Source organism: Capra hircus, chromosome 11 (genome assembly GCF_001704415.2).
Source record: "Capra hircus breed San Clemente chromosome 11, ASM170441v1, whole genome shotgun sequence".
Taxonomy (NCBI): domain Eukaryota; kingdom Metazoa; phylum Chordata; class Mammalia; order Artiodactyla; family Bovidae; genus Capra; species Capra hircus.
In genome coordinates this window covers 36,977,519-36,999,843 of record NC_030818.1, presented here as the reverse complement: position 1 = coordinate 36,999,843, position 22,325 = coordinate 36,977,519, and the positions used below count along the sequence as shown (strand labels likewise).

Sequence of the window (22,325 nt, the reverse complement as noted above, 5' to 3'; positions counted from 1 at the left end):
AATGGATAGTGAATCATTTCCCTAAGACTTTCAATGGTGAGAAGTCCTGAGCTTTAGTGGACGGAAGTTTTATTTTTTTTCTTTAATTTAGGCCTTTGGGGTTATGAATCAGGCTTGAAAAAACCAGCTCAGATCATAGTAAAAACTCAGGCATGTATCCCACCTTTCCTATATGAATTCTACCACTTGATGAAATACTCAAGTATTTCAACTAATAAATGCAAAGAATGTACGCATAAGGAAGTATTATAGCCACCCTTCCCTGAAAAGTGCCAAAAACTTTGTGAGAAGATAACCATGTGTCAGCTGCTCTGATATACTCTATTGCATTGACTGAAGAACTGTAGGCATACAAACTGCAGGTGTACAAACACCATCACTCTAAGTACTGCCAAGAAAACAACACTGAGGCTTGCGAATTGAAGGTGCATTCCAACTGTAGAGATGTTCAAATGTGACAAGAGGAACCTTTAATCGAGAATGCCTCCTCCGTGTCCTAAAAGCCTTACTTTCTGCTTATTTCCCAGAGGTGAGACCAGTTGCATTACCTGTCCCGTATCACTAAAAATTCAAGTAAAATAGCATACTGCAGCAACAAAAATAAATGTGCACAATTCTCAAAATGTTTAGTGCATGATTTTTACAAAAATCTGCTATTTACCCTGACAGGACTGAAGATTGTGATCCTATGTGGCCTCTAACTTCAGCCTGAGATGACACCTTCATTCTGGTTTTCTATTGCCATCGGCTCCTGACGACTCACAGAAGCCCATCTTCGGTGGCTGCTTCTCTGCCTGCTGCCCATCACCTTCCACTTTCAGGCCGCAGGCATCCTCAGCATTGGGAGGGAGGCAATCACGAACCTCCAAAACCAGGCATTGGGGGTCTGCAAGCCTCTAGAATTATGTGTGAAATGTTCCAGCCAAATCTACTTTTCATGGGAATCTGGGATTGCTGCTTAGTTTCCTTCCGAGGGTGGCCCGCCTGCCACCGGCCTGGCTTTGTTAGGTAGGCTGTAGTCAATCACGATTATTTTCCAAGATGCCTTTTCTAAACTAAACGTTTTGGTCAGAGGTCTACCTGTTAAGAAATGAACAACTTGATTCCAGTCCTGAGTAAGGCAAGGGTAAGGGAGCGTCGTGATGAGATAAACAACCCTGGGTACACAGGGGCATGGGGATTGATGGGGTGGGGGAAGGGAGTGGGTAGTAAACAGTGGGATCTCAGTTCACCTAAGGGTAACACCCCTGATGTCAGTCAGCTGTGAGGTCAGGTTAAGCATATCCTCTGGGGAATAAACTACTGAAAGTCTGTAATACTAACCTTCATTGCTACTGCACATTAGAAAATATGCAAGCGGTACAGAATCAATCAACTAGGACAAGTATGACACACATATCTAAGCCATGACCCCTACCGCTGGCATCAGCGAACTGGTCTATGGGCCACACATGGCCTGTGATCTGGTTTTGCACAATCTGTGTAAAATAAATTTTACATTTAAAATTTTTTTTAAAAAATCAGAAAAGAATATTGTGTGGCATATGAAAATGATATAAAATTAAACTCTGTGTCCACATACATGGTTTTACTGGAACACAGCCGTGCCCATGGGTTCACGTATCATTGACGGCTGCCTCTGTAATACACAGTGGCGGAGTTTCAACAGAGTATGGCCTACAAAGCCTAAAATACCTACTTACCTCTATTTACTGAAAATGTTTTTGAACCCTAGTCTCAGAGCTCAGGTTTGGTGAGCTTTTTGATAACATTTTCATAAATAAAAGATAAAATCTGCATGTATGGCTACAAAACATTCCATATTTATTGCTCTGTTTCTTGTGATTTTTCAAAGCTGGGACACCAGACATACACAAGAATGTGCAACAGGTACCCAGATGGACAGTCTCCTGTTTCCCATCTGCTATTTTGCACTGTGCAAATCCCCTACATGGCGTGCACGCAAGGAGAGGAAAAACAACAGTCACCCACCATGCTAGATTTAAAAGCATTTAATGACATCGCATATATTTAACAGATAGGGCAAAAGTTGAGAGGTACAGGTCATACGACTGAGCACCGGGCCTGAGTGACCAACCTCCTTGTCAGGCCCAGCCTCTGGAGTTCATTCCTATCAATGCCATTTTGATTGTGCAGTAAGATGAAAATTTGTCATTATAATTGTTACAGTGACAGAGAAATGCACACTATGTATCAAAGAGCAAGGTAATGAAGCAAATTATAACACAGTGTGGTAACGCACAAGCAAGTAACCATTACGGTAACATGACTTTGTCCAGTAAATGCCTCGGTTCCACTTGTACACTTACCAATGATTTAAAGGGTTTATTATACATCTAGTTTTATTATACTTTGTACTAGAATTATCTCAAACATACAATATAATGTATTTCAGCAAAAAAAAAATTGAAATTACAGATTATTTAAAACAGTATCGGTTTTCTATTCCTTCTTGTATCCCGACATTCTTAACTGCTGTCCAGGTTGATGCAGAAAAGCTGCATGTCATGTGTTAGTAAGTGATGCCAGGTACAAGTGGCTTGGTCTGTAGAGTTAACAGTGGGGCTGCACTGTGGCTGCAGCGAGATCACCACACACAATCAGTTTAATCCAGGTTAGACCCATCATGGGCGCTTCTAATAGTCAAACCACTGGGAGTAAATGGGAGAGAATGGTGTTGGGACATTGGTACGTTCTGTCTGTGGCGAGCACAGGAAATATTGTTTAAGCACCACTGCCTTGCATACCAACAGCACTGGAGGCGGGTTATTTCCAACACAGCCTCACAAAATTGAGGAACAGTTTAAATACTGAGATCTAATCTATATAATTTCGTTTAAAAAAAAAAAATCTGGTCTTCCCTCTGCACCTCAAACTTTTGTTAACTTGGAGATAAAGTGTTTAGGTTGTATTTTTCCCCACCCTCCCCGAGAAATGCTCTATAAATTAAAAGAAAAAAAATCAACCACATGGAGAAACATTTAGGCACAGAGAGTAATGTGTTGGTTCTGAGCTTGCATGCTGGAATTTCACTGAAAAGGTAAGAAGAGAAGGGCAGGAAGTGACAGAAAGGAGTTCACTTCTTTTTGCCAAAAAGGCTGAACCTCTTTTCTTTGTCTTTCTCTTTGTCCTTCTCCCGTTTGCCGGGACTGGACTCGCTGGTGATGGTGACGACGCTGGTGGGCAGGGTCTGAGCCCGGCTGGATGCTGGCGTGCTCTGGGTGCTGGCGGACACTTCGTGTTTATCAGAGGAGATGGCAGAGGAGATGGCCTGGATCCATGTGTTCATTTCCTCCTGGATAAAGGAGGGGGGACACAGGTGAGACTCATCTAAGTTGGATGGACATGAGATACTCTCACTCCGCCTGGGTGACCGTCTGAGCTGCTGTGGGTTGGAAAGCTTAGGAATAGCATGTCTGCCTGAGAAGGGACAGTGGCTCTCTAACAAACGCCTGAATTCAGTTGACAGTACCTGAAGGTCTCCACTGTAGTATATGGTCCTACAAATGTGACGAGCTGGAAGACTGGCCTATAGCACGGGGGTCAGGTCCTACCCTACAAAGTGCTTTTTCTTTTTTGAAATAGAAATCTATTTGATATACCACATTGTGTAAACTTAACAGAAGTTGCTTTGTTTGAATTTAACGCGCTACGCATGTTTTCTCATCGGCTGATCATACAGCCAAGCGATGGTTGGTTACAAGAGGTACAGTGCAGTGGGCATAGAGGGGAGGCTCCTAGCTGGGCTGTGGGCTCCACCCCAGTTTGGAGACCACCTCCCTGTGCATCACCCACAGTTCTCTTCCACAAACTTCAAGAGACCCTGCGCTAGCTTTCCTGCCAGGGTAGGAGAACAATGAGATGACATTTACTGCCCCTGACAGACACAGGAGAACAGAAAACCTTCCAGCGTCTGTGACTGTGGAGACCAGAGGACAGATGCCACCGCTGATCATCACTTATGTGAAGAGCACCATATATAATGCTCATCAGGCCACAAACACTTGTAAACTTGCATTTGAAAAAAAAAAAAAAAAGAATCTTAAAAACTTACATCATCTTTGGCTTGGAAGAGGTACTCATTGCCGTCATTTAGTCTGTAATTTGAAAGAAGAAAGTCAGTCACAGTATCACTTAAGGGAAAAAAACCCTTAACTCTCACATCCTCTGTGGGACACAGGAATCACCCTAGAAATGCCCGTCGGAACCCTGCACACATCACTCAATGTGTTCGGGCCTGCATGGGATCGGCAGCCACCCCCGGACATCAAAAGGCCATATAATTGGGCCAATATACACAAGTGACTTGTGTGTTTCAGTCACTGCATGTGTGCTAAGTTGCTTCAGCCGTGTGTGACTCTTTGTGACCCCATGGACTGTAGCCCTCCAGGCTCCTCTATTCATGGGATTCTCCAAGCAAGAATAGTGGAGTGAGTTGCCATTTCTTCCTGACCCAGGGATCGAACCCACGTCTCTTAGGTCTCCTGGCAGGCGGGTTCTTTTTTTTTTTTAAGGTGGGTTCTTTACCACTAATGCCACCTGGGAAGCCTGTTTCATTCACTGGAAGGATCAAAAATGTTCCAAATGTATCTATACCTGGATTTGTTGCGGCAAAGACCACCTGGATGGACTGATCACTGCTCTAAACTGAATGCAAGAGAAAGCTCTTTGAAAATCATAAGCCCTTTTGAAATCTTGCCACTGAGCTTACATGCCCCACAGTAACAAATACCAGACTTTCTGAACTGACAGAAAGTCACAGAAAAGGTCTCCTAGATTTCTCTTCTTACATACATCTCAGAACCGAAGAAACTGCCCTGGTGAGGCCATTGCTGTGACACAGAGGGGACTGGCTGGGAGGGCTGCGTTAAGAGGAACGGGGCATTACTGGTGTGGCAGTCGGGTGCTCTGCCAACGTCCCAACCCTCTGACACTGTGTCAGGGAAGCACAGAGGGAGGCAGCCAGGGAGCCTGGCTGTCTGTGCCGGATGTTATGGTATGTAAAGTGTCCCAAGGCCGGACCTGCCTTCTGTGTGCACCAAGAGCTCAAGAAATCACACCGCCTGAATTGCTCTCACCTGTGGTCCTTGGCCTCGTCCAGCTGGCGTGAGACACACCCATAACCAAGGACCAAAGCTTTCCAGATCCCAGAGCAACAGATCAGATTAGTATCATCCTAACTACAACATTTTCACTTATGTTTTTATTAAAAAAACTTGATTTTTCTGCCCATTTCCAAGGATAAGCAGAATTTTTGAGCTTGGATCCCCTTCTGGGGGAGTCGAATGTATTCTACAGGGTAGAGACACGTGGACTGGATGGTTCCAGAGGTGTCTGGAACATCCACTGGGTGAGTCAGGGGAGCACGGGGCCCCCTCCTTCCTGTTTGTCTCCATCCAGCTCTTGAATGACTCAGTTGACCTGTCTCCAGAAAAGTCACGAGCAAAGAACAGCATGTCCTAGGATTGGATTAGCTGCACGATGGGGAAACTATCTTTCTAAGTGCCCCTTAAACTGTGAGATGTGACGAGCTCACCCTGTCTTAGAAATACTAAGCTCCAGCTGATAAGAAATGAAAGCTCTTTTTCTGCAGTGTTCAGCTGTGCCGTTCACCACAGAGATGCCGGGGACCCTAACTGAGATGTGTGCCTATCCCGTCTGTCACTCTGTTGGTAACTTTTTAAACGGTAGAGGAGAGGAACCAACTGATCACAGCATCTAAGAAAACCAATGCCTGGAGTGAAAATCAACACACACCCCCCCCTCTCTGGTAACTCTTACCTGAGCTTGAACACGTGCTTCTTCTTCTTGTAATCAAGGGCCACTTCACAGATGGCTTCTTTCAAACTCACAGGGACCTCACTGTGGTAGGGGATTCCTGAAGCAGCCGTCTTTGCGTCTTTGTAGAAACCCATTTCTTGGTTATTTATGACACAATAAACATTGTGCCAGGACCTGAGCCATAAGGAAAGGAATGACAAGGTTTGCTTTGAGCCACACCCCCTTAAAGAACTGACAGTCCGTTTAATACGAAAATGGTCCCCACACAACATGGCACGATCCTGTTATAATAAAAGCCCTTTCTAAATTGTTAAAAATTAACAATGCAGCAAAATTCCTCTGCAGACTCCCAAGACAAAACCATATGTTGCTACAATGGCAGGTTTTGAAGGATACTTTTTGCTCTGACTTTGAAGAAAAACACAGTGCCCTCTTCTATTAAATAAAGAGACTCTCAGCTCTGACTAGAAAGCTTTTTGTGGGTGTTTGATACCCTCTCATGGTAATGGGGTATAGGCAAGGCTCCTTATTGGAAACATGCCTGTCCTTAAGTAGCTGTTCAATCTCAGCTTCATTCTGTAATGTGGCCTGGCAACCTGATAGGGAAGCAGATTCAGAGCCATGAGCACGTATGGTGCACTGGCTGAGTTAGAAACAGGCAGCCTTCCTCCTCCCAGGACATGACAAACTGCCCTAAGACACTGCTTTTTATCAGAAGACACTTTACTGCCACCTTCCTGTATTAACAAATCAATTATACTGTTCTCAGTGTGGACGGCAGCTCTCAGATGGGATTCCCTTATACAGTGTACAACCTGTACAACTGTACGTGGTGGGTCCCAGGCAGTTTGTTTAATGGTTAAGCACACAGGCTGTGGAGTCAGATAAGTTTTACTAGGTGTGCCAGCTGTGCCATTTACGACGGTATTACACAGGGTGAGCTTTCTTAACCTCCCAGAGCCTCAGTTATGAACATAATAAAAGTAGGGCTATTGGGAGATAATCAGTATAAAGACTGCTAGGAGAAAAGGTGACTTAAACCCCCCACATTAAGCAACCCACTTAACCCACAAGGAGGAAAAATAACAGTGAAATCACTTCACTCTAGGAAAGACTCCTCCCTCTCAATCTAGTGGCATTCCTTCTCAGCCCTTCTAAGGCCTCTTCTTGCTTTTCTCTCACACACTTAACTCTTCCTTGTCTTTCTTGGTGAATAAAAAGCACTCTACTCCCACTTCCCAAGAAGGATGTGATGCCCAAGAAGCTACAGAACCAACCAGACACACAAACAACACTCCTCTCTCAGTCGACAGCTGTCCACCTCCACCTCTAAGGGGCTGACTTCCCCTAGGACTGCCGGCCTCTGTGCTGTTACCTGCTCGAGGCCTTCTTATTGTGGGCCTCCCACTCATGCTTCCGGTTCAGGAAGCCTTCCATCTGGGCCGAGGGTGTCTCCTGGGTCCTGGCTGGCAAGGTGGCGGCACTCTGGGCTGGGAGAGCAGTCTTGGCTTTGCGATCAGAGGTGGGGGAGGGGATGGGGCTGGACTCTTTCGAGCTTGTCCTCTGTTCTGCAGCGCCGTTGACCATTTCGCTGGTGTCCACTGTTTCTGCCATCTAGGGACAGCGGAGAGGCCATTCAGCTAACCCCGTGAGCCCTGGGGGGGACCACATACGCTCTGACTCGCACACGTGGCTGTGTATAAATGCCTGGCACAGATCGAGGCAGTACAGTAAAACCATTGCACATCCCACAAAGCCAGCTGGACACCAAGGACATTAGAAGGTGGGGGTGGATTAATACCCGCCCGTTTACGGGGAGATGAGAAAAGCGAAATGCCAGGATGAGTTTTACTGCACTCTGCTCCTCTGATCAATCCATTTTCTCTAATAGAACTCAGATCATTTCCTCTTATGGTTACGTTAAAACGAAAGGACAACAGTAACAATCACACGTATTAAATATGAAAGAGCGGACGTTATACAGCAGCCACCTTACAACCAAGGACGCCACCAGAAGGGCTGGAAGTTGAAGCGAAAGGGCATTCACAAACAGATGGATAGACAACTCTATCAGAGCTACACGGCATTCCCCCAGAGTCAGACAAAAAAGACCTTCAGTTTCTGAAAATGCTCTCCAGCTCCCCTCCCCGCCCACCTCCCCAAACATGGTCATAAACACATGCAGAAATTAAGACAGCAATCATGCACTTCATGTCTACCATCCCTGTTAGACTTTGGAACTTAAGAGCTGGAAGGAAATGAGGCAAGTCAACGAACATCAATGTAACCACGTCTGCCGAAGTTGTATCGTGAGTGGGTTGTAGTTTGTGTTAAAGGAGCTGGAAAAGCCAATCACAGTCACTCAACACCACACGGCTATTTACCCCCAAACAAAGACAGAACCAGGGCCTTCCCCATCACGTGCTGGTTGATCACGGTGCCTTGCTGCACTGAGACGAGGAAGCCCAGCCAGCCAGGCTTCCAGCAGCTCTGACCCTTCAGGCTGGAGTCGTCTTCGGGAGTTGTTCCTTCCCAAGCTCATTGCTATGGTAACCCTCATGGCTTTTCGGCTTGGGAAATGCGGTAGGGTCTCCATTCATTATCGCTTTCAGCCTGTGTGCCATCAACTGTGTACCATGAACTGTAGCGGGCCCCTGGCTGATACACCCAGGGTGTGGGATTAGCGAGTTACTAAAGCTGGGTGTGGCTGACGCTTTAGTGGATTACAGACAACCTGCACCCCTTGTACACGGACAGACATGGAGGTGTCAATGGCACGCTCATTAGATAACGTCCCCCACCACTGCTGCCCAGAACCAAGTGACACCAAATTAGCAGCAACAACCTCAACAGGATCAATGGGAGACTGGCCACCACTGCTTGAACATCAGATATGTCAACTCTCAGAAACTGGGTGTCTCTGCTGGGTCTTAACTAAGTGACAGGGCAGGAGTCAAGTTTATATTCTGTCTAAACAAACTATCACTGTCAGCATCGGAGTTTAGGGTGAGACCAGAGGTGAGGCACTTGAAGGGTGTTTGTGATTAGACCTCTTTATCCACACAGCAATGTGGAAACAGGATCGTGAGGGCAGAGAGGCATGGGTGAGGAGATGCATGGTGATTATCCTGGCCTTGCCAGTGACAGCCTGCAGACCTGTGCTTATAAGCAATGGGCTATTTAAGTATTTCTCTTGCCTTTCACTTTTAAAGGCGAGACAGAGGGGAAATAATGACCAAACAATAAAACACCCCTGAGTCGAAAGAAAGTGAGTGGACTTTAAGGCTGACTAGTCTGTTTTGGTATGAGATTTCAAGAGACTTCTAGTGGGGAGGAAGTATGAGATTGGTCTGGAAGGCCTGTGTCAGGCATGAGTCCAAGGAGACATGGGGTTAGTGTGGACAGAAACCAGGTTAAAAAAAAAATTAGTGCTGCAGGTGTGACTCAAATACTGTAAGCGACAGCAATGACCTGGACAGCGGAATGTTTACTGGGAAAGGGCTAAAATTTCTCATACTTGGTCAGACTCCAAGGCAGGTGAAGGCCAGGGGAAGCCTCAGCTGGGGGAAATTCTGCAGCAAAAATTTTTTTCTTTAGAGTTAGAAGGAAAGAGAAAACCCCAAACCAGTATGCAGAGATAATTAATGTTTATGCAAATGAATCACTAATCAAGAAAACAAGAAAAATAAAAGGAACAAAATGAATTTTAATGGACATGTGCTTAAGCATGCCAACAGACAACACGCAACTAGAGACAAACATCAAAAGCAAATCATAGTGCTGTGACCAAACAGTGGGTCCCTGTGGATCCCCCTACCCCCACCCAACATTGCTTCTCTTTAGCAATTAGTCCAGAGTGCTTTAGCGGCTGGATACACCTGAGATAGTTCAATCAGAAGGTGAACATAAACGCAACGTGACAACTAGCAGCACATGGAATGCCTGATTGGTTTTCTAAGTGCACAAAGCAACACTATTGTCAAAAGGTCATTAACTTGAGTCTCTGCACTGTAACTCAGAAGAATGAAAAGAGCTTTTCTTCTTCTGATACAATCCAATTACAACTAAAAATTTGTTCTGGCAAGCTACAATTTAAAATCTAGATTAAAAATAGGCATGAGAACAAACGCCCAAACATCATAGCACTCCTTCTCTCTACGCTTATGTGGCTTTTTTTTTTTGGTCTTCTGAATACAAAAGGCATAAAATTGGGTATTAGTCCTACTGATACAAAATTTAAACATATATATATGGACACATCACATATATACATACAGATCAATGACACATTCTAGTTGGAGCCAGGAACTGGGCTCCCTAATGACCAAAGATGAAGCAGTATTTTTTTCTAAAATGAATTTTGGTATGTTTTAAGGCAGAGACCCAACAATGGTGCATACTACTCCCAGAACATAAGAAGCTTGGCATCTATCTATATACCCATCTACAGCTGCAAGTAGATAGATATGTACATAGAAATAAGGAAAAAACAAACAAGATGCTATATGATGTTATCCTGACAAAAGAAAAAAAAGACATGCATCATGAAATGAAAAGACAAATTAGACTTAACTCATGGAGAACACATATCAAAACAGGTCTTCTAATTCCACTAACATCTAAATATGGCAAATGAGTAAGTGAATGTCTCACACAGCTTTCATGTAATGTGGACCTGGTTTGGTTTTGCCTTTATCGGTACCAGGAAATCATCTCTTTCTTTAGCTTTTATTCCTAAGGAATAGAATTTCTGATAAAACATTTCAATCCCTGCTGGTGGTCTGATAAACAATATCCTAAAAGACTCCTTATTAGAGAGTGTCACAAAAAGTCGTAAGAAAATGAAAAATGAACTGGAAGATCCATACGAGACACACAACGGAATTTCTGTCTAAAGAGACACTGAAAGAACTTCTGGAGCCTGAAGGCAGGCAATGGCTCCTGGGGTGGTCTCCCAAGTGCATCATTCAAGTAATCAGGGTGAACCAGCATGGCTTTTATTCCACTGGTTGGAAAAATTTTAACAGTTTGACACCCTGAAGTCATCAACTAGATGGAAAGGCATGGAAGTCTGGCTGGGCAGGCTTCCCAAACATGCCAAGAAGTGCTGCCTCATCTGCCAGGATCCACGCCCCAGCAGCACTGATGGTGACCCAGATGGAGGTGGAGGCACCTGACTCCTGAGCCCAGCTGTGTTAACTGCTGTAAGCGAGCCTACCACTCTCAGCTCGGGACTTGGCAGAAAAAAATAGAGGAACTGGTTTGTAAAAAGGTAATAAATGAATGATCTGAGGGTCTCAAAACCGTTCAGATTCTGCACCTAAAACAGCTTCAACTCTTCTGTATTGTTTCTCAATAAATGACTGCATCCTTCATGGAATGTTACACAGCTGACCTTAGGTTTTAATCTTAGTACCGGAGGTCTCCCTCCTCATCCACCAGTCTTCCTAGTTCCTGGTGACCTGCCGCAGGTTAATCACATCTGTGAAGGGAGCTGCGCATGGTGCAGGACTGCACCCTGTTAGTACAACTGGATGTGCCATACCTGTCGATTCTAGCTCTCTTCTTCATTTTGCTGTAATCTCATTTAATTTCAATTACTCACGTAAGGCTTTTGCTGCAACATCTTAATAAAGTAAAAAGCTCACGATAAATAAACAAAAATTATGTAGGCTGCTTTCAGGCAATGGAGCATCCATCAGTTAAAAGACTCAAATAAACATGAATTAAATGAAAACAAATATGAAACCAAGGAAGACTACGAATTCAGTAAAATTTTTAACACTGTGGGTGAAATGGACGCCAAAAGGTCAAACCAATGGTATTTGGAAAGAGTGGTTCTTGACAAACAGTAGCGAACTTCACAGTCCAGACCACGGTTGGTCACTGGCTGTCCGTCTGCTATTAAAGTTTTTGTAGTTTTGGTAGGTTTGAGAGCGGTAACTAACCCGTGGAGATCCCTGTTCAGCCGGCAAACCATTCTGGGAAACTTGGTCTCCTTTTGAAGTATCCCTGTTGGGAAAAAAGGGAAGAAAAGGTGGAGGAGAGGAGAGGAGGAAACAGGGAAGGAGGGAAGGTAGGGAAGAAGAAAAGAGGAGAAACAGAAGAGTAAGGCAGGATGGGGGAGAACACAGGTCAACTTTATTAGAGCCTCTCTCTCAGAAAAACATAAACAGCCCTCTTACATAATGGGATTTCTTTCTAAAAACTTTCAAGTGTTTCAAATGGACTCTAGATAGAGGGTGAGACCTCAGGCATCAGTGCCCATAGAGGTGGCATTAGTTGTCAGGAAGCTTTAACCACAGCAAAATACTCAGCCTTTCAGAAACAGAGAGTAGTTTCTGCCCTTTGTTTGAAATCACCCAGAACTTTCAGAAAGCATCACTGTGCAGTCACTGGCCTGAAATCCAGGTGGTTCACTCCATCCATTTACTCCTGGGGAAGTTGTATGTGTGTGTACACACGTGTGCACAGCAGAGACAGTGCTGTCTACATTCCACTTTCTATGCCAACACAGCAATATTACTGTGGACCAGTCAGTGTCCTCAAATGTGACTGTATGATGGGTCTACGCTGTCTGCAGAATGACTGGCAGGAAGGGCACAGTGCAGCACAGGCTCAGAAACGAGCTTCCTCAACCCCACTTGTCACTGAGGCTGGGTGCAGGCAGGCGGGCTGCCGGTGACTCACCACTGCTGCTGGGACTCAGTCTCCTCGGAAACCTTCGTGCTCGGCTCGGGGGAGGGCGGCCGCCTCTTCCTCTCCTCTTCCTCTTGCTGTCTGCGCACTTCCAGTAGCTCCAACTGAGGGAGAACACCGTGATGTCCGGCAGAGCCCCAAACTCTGCCTCTTTTAAGGAAACAGTTCCAGGTGAGCCCTATTTGAGTGTTCTACATTGGATCACACAGGACGACCTGGAGCTCTGACATCCTAAGCAAAAGCTCATTAAGGTCACAGGAACTGAGGCTACAACCCCGAGCCACAGGAAACCAAGGTCTGCGTGATGAAGCAGACCCACTGTACGGGCTGGCAGAATCCCTGGAGTTGTGTGTGGCACTGGGACATTGAGTTTAACTGCTACATGAACTCTGCAGCCCTTGAATTCACTGAGGAAGAAAGCAGCTGAGTGGGAAGGTCCATTCCGGACTTCCCATCAGAGCTCAAACACCACTAAGTCAGCGCTGCAGTAACTCCCAACGAGGCTTCTTGGGCTGCGATGGGAATTGGGTTTAGCTAAACCCCAATAACACATTTTAAAAAAGCCACAAACTAGTCCAACTGAAACTAACCCATTTCATGAGCAGTGAGTACCACAGCATTCCACTTTAGCACAGAAGTATACATGTATAGCTGAGAAGCCTAGAATCGTAAGAAGAACATCATTTCTGTACAGCATAAAGAATCAGCTTCCCACCGGCAGTGCAAGTGTCTTGGGAGAGAGACCACCAGTGAGCAAGCCCTATTCTAAAGCAGAAGAGATCATCAGGACTGGGGAGAGCCTGGTGGTCTAGAATAAGCTACTACTGCCTGATGGGAATTCCAATTCTGAAATCTGAAGATAACTGTATGGCTACGATCTCTAGGAACCACAGCTTCTATGAGATATAGGAAAAAAAAAAAAAAAAGATCAAAAGAGGAAAGCAAATCCCAATCAATCAATGCCCAGACAGCAAGTGATCACAGATCTACATGCCCAGGAAGTGACTGAGGGGGCAGCTGCCCTGGGCCATCTCCCCAGGTCCTGTACCAAGAGAAACATCAAGTCCAGGAAGACCCTTCATGCTTTTAAGAACAGAGCAATGACATGAGCTCCCAGGTCTAGGTGAGCGGGAAGCAGAGCTGCCCATGGGAAGCACCACAGAGCACCCCAGCTCCCAGTGGTCACTCACCGTCGTCAGTCTTTCCAGGGCAGAGAACCTCTCGTCCCAGGTCGCTGCAGACTTTTCAAAAGCCTCATGGCGCTTGATGAGCTTCTCAACCTCGTCCACGCTCTGGCCTATCTCTCGGCTGGACAGGTAGGGCTCCTGCCCGAGCAGCCAGGCCTCGGCCACACTGGCATCCCTTGAGAACTGATGGACCTCTAAGACTGCACAGGAGAGCAGAGAGTGAGAATGTGGGCAGGTGACTGGGCAGCCGGGGTGGTGCTGCCCTCTAGTGGCAGCTGCCTGCACAAGCTGCCTAGTCTAGTCCGGACCTGCTCTGTCCACATAACATCAGGGGAGCTACACATTGCGACTTCTACTAGCCACATTAAACACAGGCGAAATTAATTTTAGAAGGACATTTTAGACAACCTGATATATCAAAGTGCTATTTCAACATGTAATCAGTGAAAAAAAAAGAAAAATTACTGAGCTGTGTTACACCTTTCTTCTGTATTTGAAATTTTATACTTAGAGCACATCTCAATTTGGACCAGCACAGTACAGGTTCTAAAGAACCCCATGAGAACAGTGGCTGCCACAAGACCATGTAGGACCAGAATATATGCTCTGCTCACTCATCCTTACTACAGTGAAGTAAGCTTTGGAGCCCTGCAGGAATTCACAACCTATGTTCAACCAGACGACCCTGATGGAGCAGCCATTCACCGATCACACTTTCTGGGTTGGAAGTGCTATGTTTTACTTTGGGGGCTGAAAGGGAGGGAAGGGTCTGGGAGCCCTACACAAAATGGAGATGGTATGGGCTGAAGGGCTTCTGCTTTATCCATTCTGTCCTCCACCTGAGAACACGCAGCGTGGCCTCCACCTGCTGCACTGTGAGAAGGCGGGTCAGGTCCTGCTCTGTCTGCGCGGGGGCTGACCGGCACCTCCACTACACACTGAGCAGCAGCGCCGGGGGTCACTCAGGTAAGGAAACACTGCGGGCGGCGTCGGCGCCACCCTGGGGGCCCCCAACGCCGCACCACATGAGGGACTCTTCGCCTCATCAGGGCTGCTCAGCACACAGCCTGGCGCCTAGCTCACAGTGCAGGGTGTATCCTGGGCTTTGCTGAACTGAAATGAACTTGCCCAGGGAGTGGGCGAAATTAATAGACCAAATTCTCACCCAGAGAATGGTCAGGAGTGGGACTTCTTGAGCTGAGGCACGCAAGAAATGAGGCCTAACATTTTTTAGAAAAGGACCTTTGGATTCTGCTTCTAGAAAGCACTTCTGGTACCTGAGAGTAAGGCTGAAGCCTGGAGCCCCAAGCACAGAATGGCAGAATACAGTAAATACGGTAAATGATGCTTCAGTTGGACTACCTTTGGTGTTCATAAATACTACTCCCAATACTGTATGTTACAAATTCTGTTAGCTCACATATTCTCCTATAAAATGAGACTAAAATAGAACCTACCTCAGAAGATTATTGTGGAAAGTAAATAAAGAAAAAACATATAGAATACTTAAGAATAATGCTTGCTTCACTGACAATTCTTTATCATTGTTAGCTTTCATTAAGACCTAACCAAGCCAACTTTCCATCTTCTTGACTCTGCAGTAACAATTCTTCCTAAAGATAACTGGGGGGTGGGGGGGTCTCTTTACTGCACTCCCCCAGAGGGGATGCCCATCCTGTGGTCCCCATGCTGTTCCTGCACACCTAGACACCACTCACAGCACTGAGGTCAATCATGGGAATGAAGGACAATGAAGGTGACACAGGGAACAATTTTAAAATACTTATTAGCATGAAAGAGCTAAATAAGATATTAAGAAACAAACATTCAGACAGGCTCCAAAAATCAGTAAGAGATAACACTGTATCAAACCAATAAAAGCAGGTAAATAAACTTGCTTGCTTTCAGTGGGGACCCAGAAAGAGCAGAGAAGTTTGGTATATCCTTACTCAGTCTTAACCATTCCCATCGGTCTTCCCACTTGTCAATCATTTCTTTTCTCTTTTCTGTCAACTGCAGTAACTTCTCCTTGATCTGTGAGAAAAGAAGGACCCCAGGGACATCTTAATAGACTGGACCACATCCTCCTAGTCTGCCCCTTGATGGGCCACTTTATGTATGAAAAACACATTTTACATAGAGATCACCACTAATGTAGGAAAGATCTGAGAACCACTCAGTCCATCTGTGTGGAGAGGAGAGAAAAGCATGGCAACGTTCCTTCTGGAGGGCGCTGGGAAGAAGGCCAAACTCCACCCGAAGTTGCTCTGTTGTGAGGTGGCCAACAACGTATCAAGCCCTCTCCACACTCCAGGGCTCCCAGGTTGCACACATGCAGGAAGAGAGGGGCAGTGAGAAGGCCAAGCCCCAAGCTCTCAGACGGCACGCCTGAGCCCTACAAGGGGGCCTCACGCTGACAGCCACTTACCTCTGTATCACCAGCATCCTAACTTGACTTAGCGACCATGCACTAAAGAGCAAATTGGTCTAGGGCATAGGGGACAGAGAAGGGTGTCACCCATGCAGAGGGCCAATGGAGGAGGTGAGAGAGAACAAACCCTCAGCCATGGTCCTTGAAAACTGTCTTCTGGGCCACAGATTGATTGGTTTTAGACCTACAGTCTTGCCTAAATGCCTTATTGTAACACACAAGAAAGAAGCAAGCAGTTTTGAAATACATGTAAACATGTGCTTATGTATGTATGAATGCAAACACAGATTTCTCTCTGTGTGTAAATATATATGCATACACATACATACGTACAACACATACATACACACCCAAGAGAGGCATTCTACATCTGAACACCAGCTGCGCTCCTGGGCCCCTGGGCCCCGAAGCAAAGCAGCACATACCTCCTCAGATGCGTAGTGCTTCCTTGCCAGCAGGGATTTCCCCAGTTCAATGCAGGTCGTAAAACTGTCATTACGAGCGTCGATTTCAGCTTTGATACCTTGATGATTATTCATCAACAGTTCAACAGATGACACATCCCTAAAATTATACAAACAATACTTTCTTTATGAGACCGAGCTTTTCAAATGCTCGTGCAGGTTTCTAAACACGTAATTACTCTGATGGAAACTGACAGCACGGTGTCTGATTCACAGTCTGTGCCCAGGTTGGGTCACAGAGCTGCAGCACAGAGGAGTATTTCAGGGCCAGCTTTGTGGCCTGCCCACTTTTCTTTGCATGTGTTTGTGCTATAGTCATTCTTCTCAGTGGAGACCAGAAAAACCACTGGATCTCTGTTCAAACTTCTAGTTTAAAATCCAGTTCATCCTCTTCAAGAAGGTTCAGAGGAGTAACAGGCATCCCCAATCATGCCCTACTGAGCTGCCAAAGGTTTAGGACGTGTTTCAAAGAGCAGTAAATACTGTCTCCTTATTTAGACATGAAGACAGAGCAGAAATCAATGACGCCATGAAGACTTCTCATCCATCAAAACCTACTGACTGGGAAGTCATAACCAGGGGAAACGTAACTGCTTCATACATGTAATAACCATATTTTTCCTCTTGGGGCACAGTCCCTTTCTCAATTATGGTGGGGTCTAGAGCCAGCAGGGGTGAACGAGAGGTTGTGGGCGTGCCTGCCTGTTCATCTACAAGCTTCTTTTCACTGCTCTGCATGAAACACGGCCAAAGAGAAGATACAGGACAAATACTAAATACAAATCCCAGGACCCCAGTAGAGCAGATGTGGAGGGACAGAGGTACTTTAGTAATGTGCATAAGAAAGGACAGACTATTTTAACCTAACAGACCCAGAAAAGCCATCTTGTTCCAGGGGTAACATTCACTAATCAGACCCAAGATCCATAGCTGCTGTGAGGCACGAGGCCCACAGACGAGGGTAGGAGGGCCCGGTTGAGCGTGGACCCTGGGGACAGGGTCGGGGAAAACCAGGGAGGGCTCCACAGGGCTCCTGATGACACTGGACGCCTCCTTCCCTGACAACTGCGTGCAGAGTGAAACAGCGGCGCCCCCCTCACCCCAGGGCCCCTTCCTGCCCTTCCTCTGGACAGGAGGCTCCGGGGCAAGGCTCTGGTCAGAGAGGCAGGCAGCGTTACCGGGGCTTCTCCTGGGCTTCGATCTGCCGGATGACATCCTCCATCCACAGCATGAGATCGCGCACCATGCTGAAGAAGCGGAACTTGTCTCCCGTGTCCACCAGCCGCACCCTGCGGCCTTCGCAGGCGTCCAGCAGGGCCTTCCACGCTTCCAGCACCTCGTTCTCCCGTTTTTGGATGTCGTCGGCCTTGTCGCCCGCGTAGGCTGCCTGGAGGCGGGCCGCGTCTTCCTGCAGCTGCCGCACCTGTGAAGCCGCTGGCAGGTGAGCCGGGCCAGAGCTGGCCTCTGAGCTACCACCCCCACTGCCCACTCCCTCTACGCACTGTCCCCGCCAGTGACGGAGCCCTGCTCAGGAAAGGCCCTTGAGGCGGCCCGGTGGGTGAAGCTGGCACAGAAACACATGGCACGCCTCCACATACCCAAAAATAAATACCTAATTTGCTCCTGCACGGTATAGAAGGTGTTCTTTATCACAAATGAGAAACTGCCAAGAACAACTCATTTTGAAAACACCTTTTCCATTGCTACGTGATGTTACTGCACACATATCACCTGTAAGAGCTCCCACAACAGAATATTCCAACTTGAAAAACAAAAATGCCACACTCAACGTAGTTGGAAAAAATAAAAACTGATGCCAAAGAAGATAAAATCTTAACAGCCGAATTTCAACAGAAAGCTTTGGAGAACAAGAATGAAAATGAGTTTTATGAGAAGATGCTACCTGGAGATACTGTAATTTGTCATCTCTCATTTGGCAAAAATGGAAGCTTCATGACATCTATCCCAGAGAGCTGACTCACCGCTAATGGGATGAACAGCTTACAGCTCCTACAGAAGGCTCCTCCAGTACACACTGGAACCACAAACGTGTGTGCCTTTTGATTTTATGATTCCATTTGGTGGAGTTTATCCTACATATACTTTTACACTTTTAGGAAATAATATACATGTAAGGTTATTTATCATCACAATGTCTGTAATTATATAATTCAAATTCTTATTGAGAAGGTCCTTAATTTGTAAATGTGTATGAGTGCATCTGGTTTATTTATTTTAATCATCGAGGATGGTCATCCAACAGTGTCTGCAAATGTGGTAAACAGGCTCCCAGGCAGGCATGATAAAGAAAGGGGACAGGCTCTAGGAAAAGTGCTCCAAGATGATGGGGCTATGCAGAAAAAGCAAAGCATACAGAGAATATCAACTTTCTGTGTAAAAAGAGGAAAAAAACAACAAAAGGCTTTCATGTTTTTGTTGGGGGTGGTAGGGATGAGGATACATCATTACAAGAGAAACTCATAACCACGGCTTATCTGATATCCAAAAACTACCCTCTCTTATGTTTTATATAAAGTACATAATAGTAATGCCGTATATGTGATTTGATTTCCATATCCTAGGAGACTTCTGTAAATATTCTGCAATTATGGCTCAGGTATACACTCACATGACAATAAGCAAGTTCCTAGGGAGCCATTTGAATAGATAATGTTCTGTGTGTGTGCGTGCACATGTGTGTTCGTGTCCAGTCGTGTCGACTCTTTGTGACCCCATGGACTGTACCCTGCCAGATTCCTCTGTCCATAGGATTCTCCTGATAAGAATACTGGAGTGGGTCCTTTTCCAAGGGATCTTTCCAACTCAGGACTGAACCCCTATTTTGCATCTCCTATATTTGCAGACAAATTCTTTACTACTAGTGCCACCTGGGAAGTCTAGTCTCCTGTGTGGCTAACCTAATCTTTCCAAATAAGTAAAGAAAAAACCAAAAAAACAACCTTTTCCTATGCCTCTACTTGTTTTTAACTTGTTCTCACAACAAGAAAACAAGATGGACGAGGACAGCAACAGTAGGATGTGCACGAGAATGAACTACTGTCTGAGGAGTCCCTGCAGAGCATCCTCGAGCTCCCTCAGCCCTCTGCTCCCCCGCAGGATGGAGGATGGGGGTGGTCAGCTGGCCCCAAACTCTGCCGGCTTCTGGAGTCTGCCCACAAGCCCTCCCTTCTGCTCTGGTTCTGCTGTTAGTGCACGAGGGGTGGTGCACACACACCTCTGTGGCTGAAATGGCCTGGCCCATCAGGTACGGAGAGGTGTACACCATTAGGCTCGACAGGGTAGATTCCTGCCCTGGGTGTTCCTGGACTCGCAGCGGGCTCCCTCATCTCTCTGAGCCTCACATGGTGAAGGAATTTAATGAAACAATGAGAGAGCAACTCCCCATTTCTGGAGTTTCTTGAAGTTCTAAAAGTAAATGATTTTATAGGTGCAGAGGAAAGACCTGCTGCTAGTAAGCCTTCTAGGTAATGCAGAAGTTCTCTGAAGCTTCTTAGAAATGGTAACAATAATTAAAGAACATTCATTCTGGGAGTTAGTGAAGGACAGGGAAGCCTAGCGTGCTGTAGTCCATGGGGTCAATAAGAGTCAGATACAACTGAGTGACTAAACAACAACAAATAGAGTTCTTGCTATGGCATATGCCCTGTACACGCTGCAATCGTTAATGCATTAGGCAACTCAGGGTTAGGGAGGAAACTAAACTCCCAGCGATAGTGAGGCAGGCTCAATTCAGGCCTGGGCCTGACCTTCTCTGGTGGCCTTGCTCCAAGCGCACAACAGATCAGACTGCATTCAGGATCCTGACACGCTCACATGGTACTCCAGGACCTTTTATGGGAAGCTGATGAACTTTTGAACAGGGAGACTGCCAGCTCTGAAGCAAAGACTGGAAACCCTCACACTGCACAGTGGGCTCTTTTAAATTCTGCCTGATGCAGACCCTCAGCCACTCCACATATTTCTTTTAAATATTCCCTCCACATCTTCCACCTCTTTGATGGACATGGTAAAGCCATTTAATCTGAGTGGAGCTGCACCTGTGACCTACCTTTCCTTCTATAAGGAGCAGATTAAGGGGAAGAGAATGGCAGTAAGGGTGGTCCCTCCATAGAGCAACCCCCAGAGCACACCAAAGGAGGCAGACACGCTAGGTTTCAGGGGCTGGCAGAACCTGGGCTGCCTGTCTGTGTCGAGATTTGTTGGCACACAGACACGCCCTTCATTTTCAGATTGTCCATGGCTGCTTTATGCTGCAGTGGCAGAGTAGAGTAGTTGTAATGGACTGTATCTCCCACAAAAGCCAAAAATATGGACCATCTGAGCTTCTACAGAAGAAGTCTGCTGACCTCTGTACTAGAACACTGATGGCTTCCAAAAGACAGAAACAAATCCTCTGATGTCCTCAGGGCTGGTATCTTTAATAAAACAGACTTCTCTAAGATCATGAAATTTAAGGGGAAAAAACATACAACTTATTTTTCATCTAACAGATATAAGACAGCGCAGGAAACTGCAGAAATGAGTATATGAACTAGAAAGTGACTACACTACAGATCCTTGCTGTTATATTGTTATCACTTTATCAGAAATCTTTTAAACAAAGCCTGAGTGTTAACCACTCTATGAGAGGGGAAAGGGCCAGGCACACTACAACGTTAGAATCTTGTTTTCTCTATTCTCCAACACATAACTCAGACTCCGGTTGATGCAAAATAATAAGGTATCGTTTTGGAAATTATTCTGAATGGATGTGCTCAGTCATGTCTGATTCTTTGTGACCCTATGGACTGTAGCCTGCCAGGCTCTTCGGTTTGTGCAATTTTCCAGGCAAGAACACTGGAGGGGGTATGCCCTTCTCCAGGGAATCTTCCGACCCAGGGATTGAACCCATGTCTCCTATGTCTCCTGCATTGGCAGATGGGTTCTTTACCACTAGCACCACCTTGGGAAGCTGACTCTGGATGGACATGCCAACAGAATTTAAATTTTTGAGAAGGTCCATAACCTGTAAATGTGTGTGTGCAGCTGGTTTACTATCTTAATCATGAAGACAGACATCCAACAGTGTCTCCAAATGGGACAGAGATCACTATGGACTGGTAAGTTCTCCTAAATTGAGCATTAAAACAATGTCTAAACATTTAATTTAATTTGGGCCATTCTCTGAGGCATGCTTGAGGAGCCAAGGAGTGGAGAGAGAGGTTGAGAGGGGCACAAAGACGCTGTATGGAAAGAGAACCTCCCACCAGCCCAGGGTGGCGCCCCGCCTACCTGAGTGCCCAGGGCCTGGATGTCGTGCTCAAAGGTGGTGTGCATTCTCTGTAAGGTCTCCACTGTGTTCTGATCTCTCCCGAGCTCCTCAGGGAGTTTCTTGTGTTTGTCCTGGATGCGCCCAAAGATCTCCTTGGCGTCATGGTAAAACTTGTGCAGTTCATAGGAGGCAGCAAGGATCTGTGTTCTGGTGTCAATGAGCTCCAGGAGGTCGGCCCAGGCCTCATTGAGCCCATCCTTCCACTCAGCGATAGTAGCAGCATCTGAATGTCCAGAGTTGATGAGCTCGTCTGCCATGTGGTTGACTGTGTCCACACGTTCCTGCCCAATGTTTCCCGTGTCCCGGGCGAACTCTCGGAATCGCTCTTGGAGCATCTGAAATGGGGATGGGCATAAAGAAACCAGCGAGACCACCATGAACACATCATTTACTGATCACTCAAACACCCT

At 46.1% G+C, this 22,325-nt stretch overlaps 1 protein-coding gene across 4 annotated transcripts in view; it reads right to left on the bottom strand.

Moving 5' to 3' along the window:
• SPTBN1 (spectrin beta, non-erythrocytic 1) overlaps positions 1,998-22,325 on the bottom strand; it is a 210,708-nt gene continuing 190,380 nt past the window's right edge. For 3 of the 4 annotated variants that reach the window (XM_018055241.1, XM_018055242.1, XM_018055243.1), the window contains 11 exons: positions 21,876-22,250; positions 17,762-18,006; positions 16,545-16,683; positions 15,638-15,722; positions 13,692-13,888; positions 12,493-12,605; positions 11,751-11,814; positions 7,178-7,416; positions 5,803-5,976; positions 4,076-4,118; positions 1,998-3,316 (listed from right to left, as the gene is read on the bottom strand). In XM_018055241.1, coding sequence (XP_017910730.1) covers positions 3,098-3,316; positions 4,076-4,118; positions 5,803-5,976; positions 7,178-7,416; positions 11,751-11,814; positions 12,493-12,605; positions 13,692-13,888; positions 15,638-15,722; positions 16,545-16,683; positions 17,762-18,006; positions 21,876-22,250 — 1,893 coding nt within the window. In that variant the 3' untranslated portion in view covers positions 1,998-3,097. Of the gene's footprint in view, positions 3,317-4,075; positions 4,119-5,802; positions 5,977-7,177; positions 7,417-9,488; positions 11,815-12,492; positions 12,606-13,691; positions 13,889-15,637; positions 15,723-16,544; positions 16,684-17,761; positions 18,007-21,875; positions 22,251-22,325 lie in introns of those variants that run through there. The other variant, XM_018055244.1, reaches the window with a different exon arrangement.